We start from the raw sequence: 16,354 nt of genomic DNA on the forward strand, positions 1-16,354 counted from the left end.
AATCCGTTTAAATTCCCCTTTTTCAAAAAGCGTTGTAAAATCTAGTCTAATCCCAGCTAATCTTAGAAAATCCTAAAAAAATAATAAGAGATTTCAAAGAACCCTAAAAAATCTAACAGGATTCTGAAAACCTTTAGAGATTTGGATTAAATCTTCAGATTTATTCAGAGACTTCTAAAGAAATATTAAAATTTTAAATTCTGATTAACAATGTATCCTAAAAAATCTCGAGAAATTCTCTAAAGAGCATTGAAAAAGTCCTCAAAAATCTGAAGAAAATACAAAGTAGAAAATTAGGAAAATGTCGAGCCATGTGAAAACCTGGAGAATGTAAAAGAATGAAAAAATCTCGACTCTTCAGTGGTACCAAAAGCGAACAAGAACCCAAAAACTTCAGAGAATCGACACTCTTTTAGCTTTACGCATTTTTAGTTTTTACCACTTCTTTATTTTTCTGCATTTTTTGTATCTTATGCCTTCGATTTATTTAACTTAAATTTTTAAAAATTTTCTAGATTCTAAGGATTTCCAGGATTTCATTCCATTCAGAGTCGAATTCTGTATGATTTTCCAGGATTTTTAGATTTTTTTGGGATTATCAGATAACTTTCAACATAATTTATAATTTCTATGATTAGATTAAATTTTTCCGACGCTCTTTGAGTTCTGGAAGATTCAATAAAAAATTCTTTGATTTTTCAGGATTCCTTCAGATTCTTTGATCTTTTATAGGATTATTTAAGATTCGTCGGGATTTGAGTTGATTTTACGATACTCTTTAGTTTCTAGGATTTTTCTAGATCTTTCATTTCATTGAGATTTTCTTTTGGATACTCCAAATCGTTGAAGAATATTTTGATGACTAAAATTTCGCAGTTTTTTATAGTGCGGCGTACGTAAAATGCGCCTCTGGTCATTGACCCTATTCTTGATATCAAAAGAAGTAATCAGCCAAAGTTTCTAATCACGATCGGATTGTCGAAACACAAAACTTCTGTTTGAGCTCTAATAAGTTAGTTTTCAACATGAGATCTTATCTCCCAATTGAATTAACTCCAGCATTTTACTTCATGTCAATAAGATACCATTTAGTGTTCCACAAATGTCACACCCGATTTTTCCGTACCTCGGTGAAAGGCCGCATAAAAAATGATAACAAAACCAATTAATATTTTTACTTTAATCGACGTGGTGCCCCACTTTGAAGCCGCCGCCCACGCACCCCATGTCCCTTATCACCATCCCTTCGTCCACCTGGACGTCTTTTTCCGGAGGAAGAGACCTCGGCTCTCAGCACCTGGAGACGGCGTGAATGCGCGGCGCGTGGTAGAGGCTGGTAAACCGGTTGAACCGCTCCATCGTCGTCAGTTCAGTAGTCCTGCGAGCCGTGCGGAGAAAGCAGTGTCGTGTGAGCGAGCCCGGTGCCTTTGCGCCGCCGTCAAATCGCGCGCCACCGCACCATGCCTCCGAGTCTCGTGCTGGTGATCGCCGCCGCTTCCGCCGCCCTGGGGGCCGTCGTGCCGCCGACGGATCCTGCAACGTCGCCGTGCGCCATCCTCGAAACGCACTGCCAGTGCTCGCCGGATCTGCAGGAGTTTGTCTGCAGGACCGCGGGGTTCACCGAGGTGCCGCATTTGCCGTTTTCGATTACCAAACTGTGAGTACCTGGGGGACGTCTTCGTGGAGGTTTGAAAGTAAAAGCGGTTATATAAAACTGAAGCATGCTGCAATATTTGTTGCGACATGGGTGACGTTCGGGGGGTTTTTGATGGGTTATTTGAGACACTTGGATTGTTTACTTTTGGAGTTGAATTTGATCAGTGCCGGTCGTTAAACGCGCCTCTTCAAAACATTTATTTTTGCGCCGACATCAAAAATTCGCACCAATTTTATTGACATTATTAAACTCGATTTGAGTTGGAGAACTTCCGTATTTTTGTTTGTACTCATTTAGATTAAACAAACAGACGCCCAATAATCATCTCTTTTTCAAACAATACTGACATAATTTTTTTTATTGCCGACACTACTTTTATTAGAATTTTTGAGGTTAATATCACACTTTACTGTTATTTTTCCACGCAGGAAAACTCAGTTAAGTTGAAAATGCCGAATTTCTCCGAAATGCGAATTAAACCATTCGCTAGGTATAAAATTCTATTTTAGTTCATTGATCCACTTCCACAAGGTCGTGGCCATATTTGAAAAAAACTCAACCAAAACGAAGATTTATCTTTCTAAAACTTGACCACGCATTAAATCGAAAATTATTTATTATTCCTCGCTTCAGAAGGGACCGCCGCTAATTTATGTCCGCGAATAGAACTCAAATCTCTGATTTATTTATTAATTTTTGATGGATTTATGGCGAATTTATCACGATTTTTTCAAATTGAAATTCAGACTTGTAATTATGTGAAACCGCAGCGTCGTTTAAAATCAACGCAAAAATTTATCGTTTCAGGGAGAATAAATCCGATGAATTTGTAATTAGCGGCACCGGTTTATTAGAATTAAATAAATCGACGGATTGACATTAATTGGTGAGATCTTCGCTGCGGCCATAAATGGATCAGGCTTACAAAACATCGGACTTTCCTGCTGGTAATTATCGGAGAACTAGGTACCATTTTTTTGGGAAAAAATCTACTGTAGTTTTCAGGAAAAAAATTGTAAAAGATGAAAATTTTTAGTTCGTTTGCAAAATAAATTTTTTTAAAAACTGGCCTTTTTGCTCTACAATTTTCTAATTTGGCGGAGGTGCTAAATGTGTTTAAACTAATAAAATCCCCAAATTTCATTGCCACAGCGTGAAAAGTACCAGAATTACGATTTTTTATTTATAAAAGTGGAAATTTTTTTAGCTCGCTTGCAAAATAAAAATTTCTAAAAACTGTCTCCTTTGGTCTACAATTTTCTAATTTGGAGGAGGTAATAAATGTGTTTAAACTAGTGAAATCCCTAAGTGTCATTGCCACAGCATAAAAATTACCAGAATTACGATTTTTTATTTAAAAAAGTGGAAATTTGTAGCGCGCTTGCAAAATAAAAATTTCTAAAAACTGACTTTTTTGGTATACAATTTTATAATTTGGCGGAGGTAATAAACGTATTCAAACTAGAAAAATCTCCAAATTTTATTGCCGTAGCGTGAAAATTACCAGAAATACAATTTTTTATTTAAAAAAAATGGGAATTTTAAGTTCGTTTGCAAAATAAAAATTTCTGAAAACTGTCTCGTTTAGTCCACACTTTTCTAATTTGGCGGAGGTGATAAACAAGTTCAAACTAGTAAAATCCCCAAATTTCATTGCCTCAGCGTGAAAATTACCAGAATTACAAATTTTAATTTAAAAAAAATGGGAATTTTTAGCTCGCTTGCAAAATAAAAATTTCTAAAAACTGACTTCTTTGGTCTACAATTTTCTAATTTGGGGGAGGTAATAAATGTGTTTAAACTAGTGAAATCCCTAAATTTCATTGCCACAGCATAAAAATTACCAGAATTACGATGTTTTATTTAAAAAAGTGGAAATTTTTAGCTCGCTTGCAAAATAAAAATTTCTAAAAACTGACTTCTTTGGTATACAATTGTCTAATTTGGCGGAGGTAATAAACGTATTCAAACTAGAAAAATCCCCAAATTTTATTGCCGTAGCGTGAAAATTACCTGAATTACAATTTTTTATTTAAAAAAGTGGAAATTTTTAGTTCGTTTGCAAAATGAAAATTTTTATATTTGTTTCGAACTTTTCTCATATTAAGACGTAATAATAAAATTTTCTTTCGATGCTCCAAATTTCCTCAAGATTCTTCAATTTTCAGGTGTTTCGTTTTACGAAAAACCGCTTGTTTGTTTAGAAAAACATTTAACCGCTTCGAAGTTTATACACAGTGAAGAAACCAACCACAATGACATGGTGAAAAAATAAACATGAAAATACCGTTCGTGAAAGACAAAGTTGAGTAAATAAACAATTAGACCGCGCCGCCGAAATTTAATTTCCGAAAAAAAGAACGAAATAAAAATAATTTCCACACAACAAACGGTAATTCCCCCATTTCAGGTGCACCACCTGTTTCACCCAACACCTCGGAGCTAGAAAATGAGCTCTAAAACGCTTAGCTCGTTTTAATTGTGAAAATTTCCCGCCGCTGCGACCGCAATTTCCACGGAAATTTATAAAAACAATCCCTACGAAATGTATACTTATTTTTTCCTGCAGTATTTCAAATTTGGCGCCGTCAGGGAAAATGGAGTTTAGATCGGTATGAACTTGACACCTCTAATAGGGCAATTACGCAGCAACTTTATTTGATATTTAATTCAACATTAAAGCGAGAATGATTGGATATCATCAATAAAATTATCGTTAAGTTTCTCTTAACGCAGAATCGCACGAGTAATGAGGTTAATAATAATGCACCGATGTGACATACCAGTTTTAATAAGCCTTTAATGCTACTATGATGAAACCACTTGTGCGTAAGACGGTTTTTTGTGCCACAGTCGGCGCGTAATTTAAAAAACTGCCTTCCAAAATATGACTTAATTAAGATATCCATTTAATTGACAGTTAATTAAAACGATCCTCGAGTTGTTAATGTCACGCTTCTTCAAAAATCTCTATTTTGTCCAGCGAAGATGCAATTTCCTGCTGTTAATCTCCTCGCATTTTCAGATTCTATGAATAAATCTTGATCAAAGCAGATATGTAAATAAGGAAGAAACTAAAATTCCAAATAATTTATCTGCGTTGAATGTTAACAATAATAACACGCTTCGTATTGATCTTTTTAATTAATGTCAAGCCAACTCAACTAATTACAGGTTCGGTGAATGAATGAACGTTTAACACAGAAATTGTGACAAGTCAAAAATTCCCGTGCGCGTAATTGCTGTTTTAGTAAATCAATTAATCCGAGCGGTAATTATTTCGGGCGTTGCCTCCTGACTCCGAACCTGGAGGCCGTTTTGCCAGGTCAGGCCTCAAAAGTTCTTGGAAAATTTGTTTTTTTTTGGGTCTGAAAAAAGTTCTTTGAAAATCACCTCAAAAAGAGCTCCTGAAGACTTATTTTAGTGAATATCTAGTTTATTTGTGTAGGAAATTTGTGTTATTGGGCTCATTTAACGCAAAATTTCACGCAGAATCCCAAACTGGGCTAATTTTTATTGTAGATCCACAAATAACCATGTTATGGCGGATTAATATTTCGGCTTGGCGTCAGAGAGCAAAAAGTTTGTTCGTTTCGAAAATAAATTATTTTAATACTGTTTCGTTTGGTCTACAATTTTCTAATTTGGTGGAGGTGATCAACGTGTTTAGACTAGTATATTCCCAAAATTTCATTGCCACAGCGTGAAAACTACGAGAATTACAAATTTTTATTAATAAAAATAAGAATTTTTAGCTCGTTTGCAAAATAAAAATTTCTAAAAACTGTCACCTTTGGTCTACATCTTTCAAATTTGGCGGAGATAATAAACTTGTTCAAACTAGTAAAATCCCCAAATTTTATTGCCGTAGCGTGAAAATTACCAGAATTACAATTTTTTATTTAAAAAAAATGGGAATTTTTAGTTCGTTTGCAAAATAAAAATTTCTAAAAACTGTCTCGTTTGGTCTACAATTTTCTAATTTGGTGCAGGTGATAAACAAGTTCAAACTAGTAAAATCCCCAAATTTCATTGTCACAGCGTAAAAATTACTAGAATTACAAATTTTTATTTAAAAAATGGTAATTTTTAGCTTGTTTGCAAAATAAAAATTTTTAAAAAATTGTTTCCTTTGGTCTACAACTTTCTAATTTCGAGGAGGTGATAAACGTATCCAAACTAGTCAATTCTCCAAATTTCATTGCCGCAGGGTAAAAATTACCAGAATTACAAATTTTTACTTGAAGAAAATGGGAATTTTTGGTTGTTTTAGAAAATAAATTTTTTTAAAAATTGTCTCCTTTGGTCTACAACTTTCTAATTTCGAGGAGGTGATAAACGTATCCAAACTAGTAAATTCTCCAAATTTCATTGCCGCAGGGTAAAAATTACCAGAATTGCAAATTTTTTTTGAAGAAAATGGGAATTTTTGGTTCTTTTAGAAAATAAAAATTTCTAAAAACTGTTTCTTTTGGTCTATAACTTTCTAATTTGGCGGAGGTTATAAACATGTTCAAACTAGCAAAATCCTCAAATTTCATTGTCACAGCGTGAAAACAACCACAATTACAAATTTTTATTTAAAAAAAATGAAATATTTAGCTTGTTTGCAGAATAAACAACTCTTTTTCGGTCAATATCTCGCTTATTTTTTTACAAACTTAAACCACAGGATATTTATTTTATGCAGAATTTCACGCAGATTCGGAATCCGGGCAAAAATTCCGCGTCCGTCAACTATTAACGGACTTCCAGCCATTTTACTTTGTCTTCCAAAGCGTAAAGGGCCCAATATTTTCCCACGCGCTGTTAATCCGCCTCTGGCAGCGCCCGTTACTCCAATATTTATTCATCAAAATTAATTAGTCTTGCGATTTACGTGGGATTTTAAATTGCGAATTAAACAAGTGTCAACACGAAGATGTAGCGACGCCATTCATCTTCGCAGACATTAGAATTGAATTTGTTGTGAAATTGGTCACTTTTTAATTATCGTCGCAACCTTTGTAAACAAACGCCCACGACGGCAAGTTTTCTATTTTCATTCGGAGACAGATTAGTTGTGCAACGGTGATTATGATTATGATTATTGTCATTGCATCAAATCGAAGGTATTGTTGGCGTGTTTTCCCATGGCTCCAAGATTGGCCTCTCAAAGCAGCGTATTAGTACTTGGGGGGTATAATAAATGTAATGCAGTAAATAAACCGTCCTGCTATAAAACAGACAATCTCATTTTATTGCAGTGCATGTGATTTCTGCGACAGAACTTTCCATAAAGCTGGGGGGAGGCATTGGGAGTGCAGTGGAGGATATGGAGTATCAGATCGTTTTTTATATTGCTGTAGTTGAAAATAAAAAATTACTAAACTTGTGTTGTATGCTCTATAAGTTTGCAATTTTGCACAGTCAATGACCAGGCCTCAGTTAATCACGTCCCCAAATTTCATAGATGTGGCGTTAAAATTACAAGAGTTACACGCTTTCATATTTTTTATGGGGAATTTTGGTTCATCTTCAGAATAAAAATTCCAAAATTTGTACTTTTGGAATTACAATTTTGCAATTTCATACATCAAATAAGCAACTTCAAGTTACTAACCTCTCCAAATTTGGGTGTTTTGGCGTTAAAATTACAAGAGTTACACGCTTTAATAATTTTGTTTTGAAATTTTTGGATCATCTTTAGAATAAAAATGCCAATATTTGTGTTGTATGCTCTATAATTTTGCAATTTTCCACAGTTAATGACCAGGCCTCAATTAATAACGTCCCCAAATTTCATAGATGTGGCGTTAAAATTACAAGAGTTACACGTTTTTATTTTTTTTTGGAAAATTTTGGTTCTTTCTCAGAATAAAAATTCCAAAATTTGTACTTTTGGAATTACAATTTTGCAATTTCATACATCAAATAAGCAACTTCAAGTTACTAACCTCTCCAAATTTGGGTGTTGTGGCGTTAAAATTACAAGAGTTACACGCTGTAATAATTATGTTTTGTAATTTTTGGATCATCTTTAGAATAAAAATGCCAATATTTGTGTTGTATGCTCTATAATTTTGCAATTTTCCACAGTTAATGACCAGGCCTCAATTAATAACGTCCCCAAATTTCATAGATGTGGCGTTAAAATTACAAGAGTTACACGTTTTTATTTTTTTTTTTGGAAAATTTTGGTTCTTTCACAGAATAAAAATTCCAAAATTTGTACTTTTGGAATTACAATTTTGCAATTTCATACATCAAATAAGCAACTTCAAGTTACTAACCTTTCCAAATTTGGGTGCTTTGGCGTTAAAATTACAAGAGTTACACGCTTTAATAATTTTGTTTTGAAATTTTTGCATCATCTTTAGAATAAAAATGCCAAAATTTGTGTTGCATGCTCTATAATTTTGTAATTTTCCACAGTTAATGACCAGGCCTCAATTAATAACGTCCCCAAATTTCATAGATGTGGCGTTAAAATTACAAGAGTTACACGTTTTTATTTTTTTTTGGAAAATTTTGGTTCTTTCTCAGAATAAAAATTCCAAAATTTGTACTTTTGGAATTACAATTTTGCAATTTCATACATCAAATAAGCAACTTCAAGTTACTAACCTCTCCAAATTTGGGTGTTTTGGCGTTAAAATTACAAGAGTTACACGCTTTAATAATTTTGTTTTGTAATTTTTGGATCATCTTTAGAATAAAAATGCCAAAATTTGTGGTGTATGCTCTATAATTTTGCAATTTTCCACAGTTAATGACCAGGCCTCAATTAATAACGTCCCCAAATTTCATAGATGTGGCGTTAAAATTACAAAGAGTTACACGTTTTTATTTTTTTTTTTGGAAAATTTTGGTTCTTTCTCAGAATAAAAATTCCAAAATTTGTACTTTTGGAATTACAATTTTGCAATTTCATACATCAAATAAGCAACTTCAAGTTACTAACCTCTCCAAATTTGGGTGTTTTGGCGTTAAAATTACAAGAGTTACACGCTTTAATAATTTTGTTTTGTAATTTTTGGATCATCTTTAGAATAAAAATGCCAAAATTTGTGGTGTATGCTCTATAATTTTGCAATTTTCCACAGTTAATGACCAGGCCTCAATTAATAACGTCCCCAAATTTCATAGATGTGGCGTTAAAATTACAAGAGTTACACGTTTTTATTTTTTTTTGGAAAATTTTGGTTCTTTCTCAGAATAAAAATTCCAAAATTTGTACTTTCGGAATTACAATTTTGCAATTTCATACATCAAATAAGCAACTTCAAGTTACTAACCTTTCCAAATTTGGGTGCTTTGGCGTTAAAATTACAAGAGTTACACGCTTTAATAATTTTGTTTTGAAATTTTTGGATCATCTTTAGAATAAAAATGCCAATATTTGTGTTGTATGCTCTATAATTTTGCAATTTTCCACAGTTAATGACCAGGCCTCAATTAATAACGTCCCCAAATTTCATAGATGTGGCGTTAAAATTACAAGAGTTACACGTTTTTATTTTTTTTTTTGGAAAATTTTGGTTCTTTCACAGAATAAAAATTCCAAAATTTGTACTTTTGGAATTACAATTTTGCAATTTCATACATCAAATAAGCAACTTCAAGTTACTAACCTTTCCAAATTTGGGTGCTTTGGCGTTAAAATTACAAGAGTTACACGCTTTAATAATTTTGTTTTGAAATTTTTGGATCATCTTTAGAATAAAAATGCCAAAATTTGTGTTGCATGCTCTATAATTTTGTAATTTTCCACAGTTAATGACCAGGCCTCAATTAATAACGTCCCCAAATTTCATAGATGTGGCGTTAAAATTACAAGAGTTACACGTTTTTATTTTTTTTTTGGAAAATTTTGGTTCTTTCTCAGAATAAAAATTCCAAAATTTGTACTTTTGGAATTACAATTTTGCAATTTCATACATCAAATAAGCAACTTCAAGTTACTAACCTCTCCAAATTTGGGTGTTTTGGCGTTAAAATTACAAGAGTTACACGCTTTAATAATTTTGTTTTGAAATTTTTGGATCATCTTTAGAATAAAAATGCCAATATTTGTGTTGTATGCTCTATAATTTTGCAATTTTCCACAGTTAATGACCAGGCCTCAATTAATAACGTCCCCAAATTTCATAGATGTGGCGTTAAAATTACAAGAGTTACACGTTTTTATTTTTTTTTTTGGAAAATTTTGGTTCTTTCACAGAATAAAAATTCCAAAATTTGTACTTTTGGAATTACAATTTTGCAATTTCATACATCAAATAAGCAACTGCAAGTTACTAACCTCTCCAAATTTGGGTGTTTTGGCGTTAAAATTACAAGAGTTACACGCTGTAATAATTATGTTTTGTAATTTTTGGATCATCTTTAGAATAAAAATGCCAATATTTGTGTTGTATGCTCTATAATTTTGCAATTTTCCACAGTTAATGACCAGGCCTCAATTAATAACGTCCCCAAATTTCATAGATGTGGCGTTAAAATTACAAGAGTTACACGTTTTTATTTTTTTTTTTGGAAAATTTTGGTTCTTTCACAGAATAAAAATTCCAAAATTTGTACTTTTGGAATTACAATTTTGCAATTTCATACATCAAATAAGCAACTTCAAGTTACTAACCTCTCCAAATTTGGGTGTTGTGGCGTTAAAATTACAAGAGTTACACGCTGTAATAATTATGTTTTGTAATTTTTGGATCATCTTTAGAATAAAAATGCCAATATTTGTGTTGTATGCTCTATAATTTTGCAATTTTCCACAGTTAATGACCAGGCCTCAATTAATAACGTCCCCAAATTTCATAGATGTGGCGTTAAAATTACAAAGAGTTACACGTTTTTATTTTTTTTTTTTGGAAAATTTTGGTTTTTTCTCAGAATAAAAATTCCAAAATTTGTACTTTTTGAATTACAATTTTGCAATTTCATACATCAAATAAGCAACTTCAAGTTACTAACCTCTCCAAATTTGGGTGTTTTGGCGTTAAAATTACAAGAGTTACACGCTTTAATAATTTTGTTTTGTAATTTTTGGATCATCTTTAGAATAAAAATGCCAAAATTTGTGTTGTATGCTCTATAATTTTGCAATTTTCCACAGTTAATGACCAGGCCTCAATTAATAACGTCCCCAAATTTCATAGATGTGGCGTTAAAATTACAAAGAGTTACACGTTTTTATTTTTTTTTTTGGAAAATTTTGGTTTTTTCTCAGAATAAAAATTCCAAAATTTGTACTTTTTGAATTACAATTTTGCAATTTCATACATCAAATAAGCAACTTCAAGTTACTAACCTCTCCAAATTTGGGTGTTTTGGCGTTAAAATTACAAGAGTTACACGCTTTAATAATTTTGTTTTGAAATTTTTGGATCATCTTTAGAATAAAAATGCCAAAATTTGTGTTGCATGCTCTATAATTTTGTAATTTTCCACAGTTAATGACCAGGCCTCAATTAATAACGTCCCCAAATTTCATAGATGTGGCGTTAAAATTACAAAGAATTACACGTTTTTATTTTTTTTTTTGGAAAATTTTGGTTCTTTCTCAGAATAAAAATTCCAAAATTTGTACTTTTGGAATTACAATTTTGCAATTTCATACATCAAATAAGCAACTTCAAGTTACTAACCTCTCCAAATTTGGGTGTTTTGGCGTTAAAATTACACGAGTTACACGCTTTAATAATTTTGTTTTGAAATTTTTGGATCATCCTCAGAATAAAAATTTCAAAATTTGTATTGTTTGAATTACAATTTTTTAATTTTACACACTCAATAAGCAACTCAAAATTGCTAACCTCTCCAAATTTGGTTGTTGTGCCGTTAAAATTACAAGAGTTACGTGCTATAAAATTTTTTTGTTGGGAAATTTTGGATCTTCCTCAGAATAAAAAATTCCAAAATTTGTACTTTTTGAATTACAATTTTGCAATTTCCACATCGAAGAAGCGACTCCAAGTTAATAACTTCTCCAAATATGGTTGCGGTGGCGCTAAAATTACAAGAGTTAGACGCGTCATTAATTTTTTGGGAATTTTTAGCTTATCCTCAGAATAAAAAATTCTAAAATTTGTATTTTTTTAATTACACTTTTGTAATTTTACACAGTCAATAAGCAACTCCAAGTCGCTAACGTCCCCAAATTTGGTTGCTGTGGCGTTCAAATTACAAGAGTAACACGCTTTAATATTTTTTTTTGGGAATTTTTTGATTTTTTTCAAAGTAAAAAAATTCTAAAATTTGTATTGTTTGAATTACAATTTTGCAATTTCACACAGCCAAGAAGCAATTCAAAGTTGCTAACCTCTCCAAATATGGTTGCAGTGGCGTTAAAGTTACAAGAGTTACACGCTTTAATATTTTTTTTGAGAAGTTTTTGATTTTCTCAAAGTAAAAAAATTCTAATATTTGTATTGTTTGAATTACAATTTTGCAATTTCACATAGCCAGGAAGCAACTCAAAGTTGCTAACCTCTTCAAATTTGGTTGTTGTGGCGTTAAAATTACAAGAGTTACGCGCTTTAATATTTTAATATGGGAAATTTTGGTTCATCAGAATAAAAAAAAACAAAATTTGTATTTTTTTTGAATTACAATTTTGTAATTTCACCCAGCCGATAAGTAACTCAAAGTTACTAATCTTCCGAAATTTGGTTGCTGTAAAAGTACCAGAGTTGCAAGCAAAACTATTTGAAAGTTTTTTGCATAGAACTCCTAAACTCCTTCGCATATCTATGAAGCCGGATCTGTTGAAGCAAAATGGCCTTTAGATCCGTAATCAGGAGGTCTTTCCACTTCAGAAACAACCCGTTTTTTCAAAATTTGTAACATGAACAGCACTCTCGCCGAAACGTCATAGCACAACTCGCGCCCATTGAAATTAGCGTGTTTTTTCCACTCTCCTTGTTAAAATTTTGCGGTTCTGCGACCTGTCCGTGGTTTTGTTTACGTGTAGTTATTTAGCAATGCCTAGGGTACAATCAAACGCTAGAAGGTAGGGCCTTGAATCGTTGTAAATGCATAATTCATGCCGTGTCAATCTATCGAAGGTTTTAATAAGGGTCGTTTAATGTCAAAACTGACCCGCACACCAAGTGCAAGATGTGCCACAACTGCTGAACGAAGCCCGATTATTCAATTCGCCCGCATATCAAGAGGACTCCAGATGCTGGAACCGGGAAATCATGGAAATTCGAGGGATTTTTGATCTTTGTATTTTCCCAACGGGATCGATTTTTCCTTTATACAAATTAGCGAGTTGTTTTCGCCATATTCGGATATTGTTCAGACGCAACCGTTGAACCACTAAATTTAGTGAAAGTAATAACAGTTTTACTTTCTCGTTCTCGATTGAAGTTTCTGGGACTTTTCAAAACAGAAATATTAGAGGATCCGTAAATTCGGTTGGATTGTTTCAATTATCGGGACACTAAGTAGTTTGGACAAGAGAGAAAGTAGGAAAAAATATTGTTTACGTGTTAGTAGGATTGTTTATTGACAGCCGTGCAAATTGTTTAACAGACAAAAGGTCTGCTTGGTCTCTGGAGAGTGGTAATCGTAAACGTAGTGATTACGCGATGGTAGAAAGGGGTGGCTCCCTGGGGATGGAGAGGTAAAACCGCATTTAGTTTCGAATTGATGGGGTGAAGCCACAAATTCATTCTTGAAGTTGTTTTCAAAATTAGTTGTTTAAAAAGCATTCTTTTATTATTGATTCTGCTAATCCGATTTTTAGTTTAATTTTTGAGGAAATACTGCTATTTATAAGCTAAAAATTAAACGTCTTACTACGATTTTTTTAAGAATTTTTAGAACACCGGCTTTCGAATTTTAGATTTTTTTCTGGAAATGCATCTAAAAAGCGGAGCTCCATTTTGTTTCCTATACTTTTAATATTAACAATTTAATTTTAACGTAATTAGTGCCGTTTGAAAGCTAATAGTGGAGGACCTTTCTGAGATTTTTTTCAAATTTTTTTAAGCCCCAGATTTTGAGATACAATTTTTCAAAATGTATGTATTTCTCTAAAAACGTATAGCTCCACTTCGTGTCTTATATTTTTCACATTAATGATTCAATTTTGAATTTTTTAGTGCCATTTTAGAGCCAACAGTGTCAGACTTTTTTCCAATATTTTTCAAATTTTTCTGAAAACCGGATTTAGAGTCAAAAATTGAAATTTTTAAACTATTTTTTCTCAAAATGTCTAAGCGAATCAAAATATCTGAAAGTTTTCAATTTTCTTCTCCAATTCCAGTAATTTTGCTTCTTAAGCAATCAAATTTACGAAGTATTTATTAACTGTACTAAAGCACACAATTATGGACCAGAAAGACAATTTTTGGAAATTTTTATTTTTCATTTTGTTCTCTGATTCTTCTAATTTTGCACTCAAAACAATCATATTGATGGAGATTATTCTTCTTAAGGCACTAATTAAATGAAATTATAGTGTAAACCGTTCCTTAGTTTTTGATATTTGCGCGTAAAATCGGCTCCTAAAATTTAATTCCAAATGAAAGCAGACAACTAAACCATCCAATAAATCCGGCCGTCAGTCCATAATTTTTAATTTGTGTACAGAGTTTAATAGTTTATTTGTTGTAACGCTATAATTCACGTCCGCAATGTTTTTCCGTCCGAACGAATCGTTACACGGATAGTTAAACGCTTCATCACGCTCCCGGCATTAATTTTAATTTATGTTTAAAACGTAATATTTTAATTTCCCTGTGTACAGCAAGATAATTGACCCAGTCGCGTGGGCGAAAAACATCTCTCTGCAAATTACCAAGACCATTAAAGCGTCTATAAAAATTCAGCCAAGTATAGAAAGATGGAACCAGAAATACCATTAATTACCCCGAACTGTCCATGCTTGGACGTTTAATCAATACAAATAACAGAATTTCGCCGATTAATTTATCATCCTGACAGCTGTTTATCGAAAACGATGTTTGCATTCATAATGGCAGTGCCGCGGAAAAACTTAAAAAGGCATTTTATGCAACAGTTGGTTGAGATGCGTCCAGAGCTTTCAATTAGCCGCGGAAAACTGCTGTGGTTGCTGAAATTACGAGAAAATGGGCTTCACTTGAAGGGGAATCACAGGATAACCGAATTGTATTCAGAAAACTTGAAAAAATTAAAGTAACTAAATTTTGACAGTTTTTTGACAACGCCACTTGCATTTCTCGAACCTTCTAATAGATGGCGCCACCAACAAAATTTTTTTTAAGAAAAATTTTTGGTTCAAGAGGCCAAAAATGCGTTCTTTATGAAGCTGCTGGTGATGATACTGTGGAAGAATCTTATCGTCGGATGTAATACGTGCTTTGGGCGAATAGCGGGATGAAATTAGGCGTTGACAAAACATTCAGACGCGTTCAATGTAAAATTGATATTGTAAGGAGGGTAAACTGGTAAAAGCTCCGCCGAGATTGAATGATATAAATAAAATTGCAAAAATCGGAAGAAACCACTAGAGCGAATAGGGACGACTGCTATTACCGCTATTGAAATGTTTACAATCCCCAAGACTCCCTATTGTGGTCAATAATCTCTCGCAACTTAAGAATTCTCTTGCAGTAAATAGAAACCTACTACGGTCTATTACAGATCGAGCCAGACCGCTTTTTGCATTATTCTTTGCGCTGTCTTTGTTTACATTTTGATTTTGCTTTTGTTGGGATGGAAAGTGCGGACTATCTAATGGGAGGGTTGGGAAAAAGGAATTTCGACAAACGGGTTGTTCCTTTATTAGCAATATTCTAATGCTTGATATATTGGGCAAGATTTGGGTAATGAGATGGAAATTTTGCTATTGGAGTTGTGTCTTTAGTGCTTTAAGGAGTCTTAAAGATTTTTTTCTCAGTGGCGGTTTAAAGTCGGTTGAGGCTCCGGGCCCAACAAAAAGTTTTATTGCTTTGAAGGCAGAAGAGTAAAAATTTAAATTTAATGGAATTTCTGATTCACTTCGATAATGAATATTCCCAATGATTTTGTACATTGGTACAGTTAATTAGTGTCTTAAGAAAACAATTTCTACGATTTTGATTTCTTAAAGAGCAAAAATAATGGAATTAGAGAAGAAAATTTAAAATTTCCAATATTTGTTTTTTTTTGCACTATAAATTTAAAATTTGGTTCACTTAATAAATGTCTTTAGAAGAATAAACTCACAAAATTGATTGCTTTAGGAACAAAATTGGCAGAATTAGAGGAGAAAATGTAAAATTTTTAGTATCTCTGATTCGACCCGAAAATATCTAAATTTTGTTTTTTCTACTCAATAAAATTGTAATTTGGCACAATAAATTAGCGTCTTAAGAAGAATAATCTTTATGAATATCATTGTTTTGGGTCCAAAATTAGAAGAATTAGAGAAGAAAATGGAAAATTCACAGAATTTCTGATTCGCTCCGATAATAAAAATTTACAAAAATTCTCTTTTTTGCTCCATAATTTTGTATTTTGGCACACTTAATAAATGCCTCTAGGAGAATAATTTCTCCAAATTTGATTGTGTAAAGAGCAAAATAAATGGAATTAGAGAAAAAAATTGAAAATTTTTAGAATTTCTGATTTGCAATGAAAATAAAAATTTCTAAATTTTGTTTTTTTTTAGGTGAATAAAATTGACATTTAGCACACTTAATAAGTGCCTTAAAAAGAATAGTTTCCACAAATTTTATA

At 32.5% G+C, this 16,354-nt stretch overlaps 1 protein-coding gene across 2 annotated transcripts in view; it reads left to right on the forward strand.

Moving 5' to 3' along the window:
* The first annotated feature begins 1,375 nt into the window (after window positions 1-1,375).
* LOC148166291 (uncharacterized) overlaps window positions 1,376-16,354 on the forward strand; it is a 130,421-nt gene continuing 115,442 nt past the window's right edge. For both annotated transcript variants that reach the window (XM_088048596.1, XM_088048597.1), the window contains exon 1: window positions 1,376-1,657. In XM_088048596.1, coding sequence (XP_087904722.1) covers window positions 1,461-1,657 — 197 coding nt within the window. In that variant the 5' untranslated portion in view covers window positions 1,376-1,460. The remainder of the gene's footprint in view (window positions 1,658-16,354) is intronic.

Source organism: Gnatocerus cornutus, unplaced genomic scaffold, assembly GCF_029298725.1.
Source record: "Gnatocerus cornutus isolate USDA-ARS CGAHR unplaced genomic scaffold, icGnaCorn1.1 ctg00000023.1, whole genome shotgun sequence".
Lineage (NCBI taxonomy): Eukaryota > Metazoa > Arthropoda > Insecta > Coleoptera > Tenebrionidae > Gnatocerus > Gnatocerus cornutus.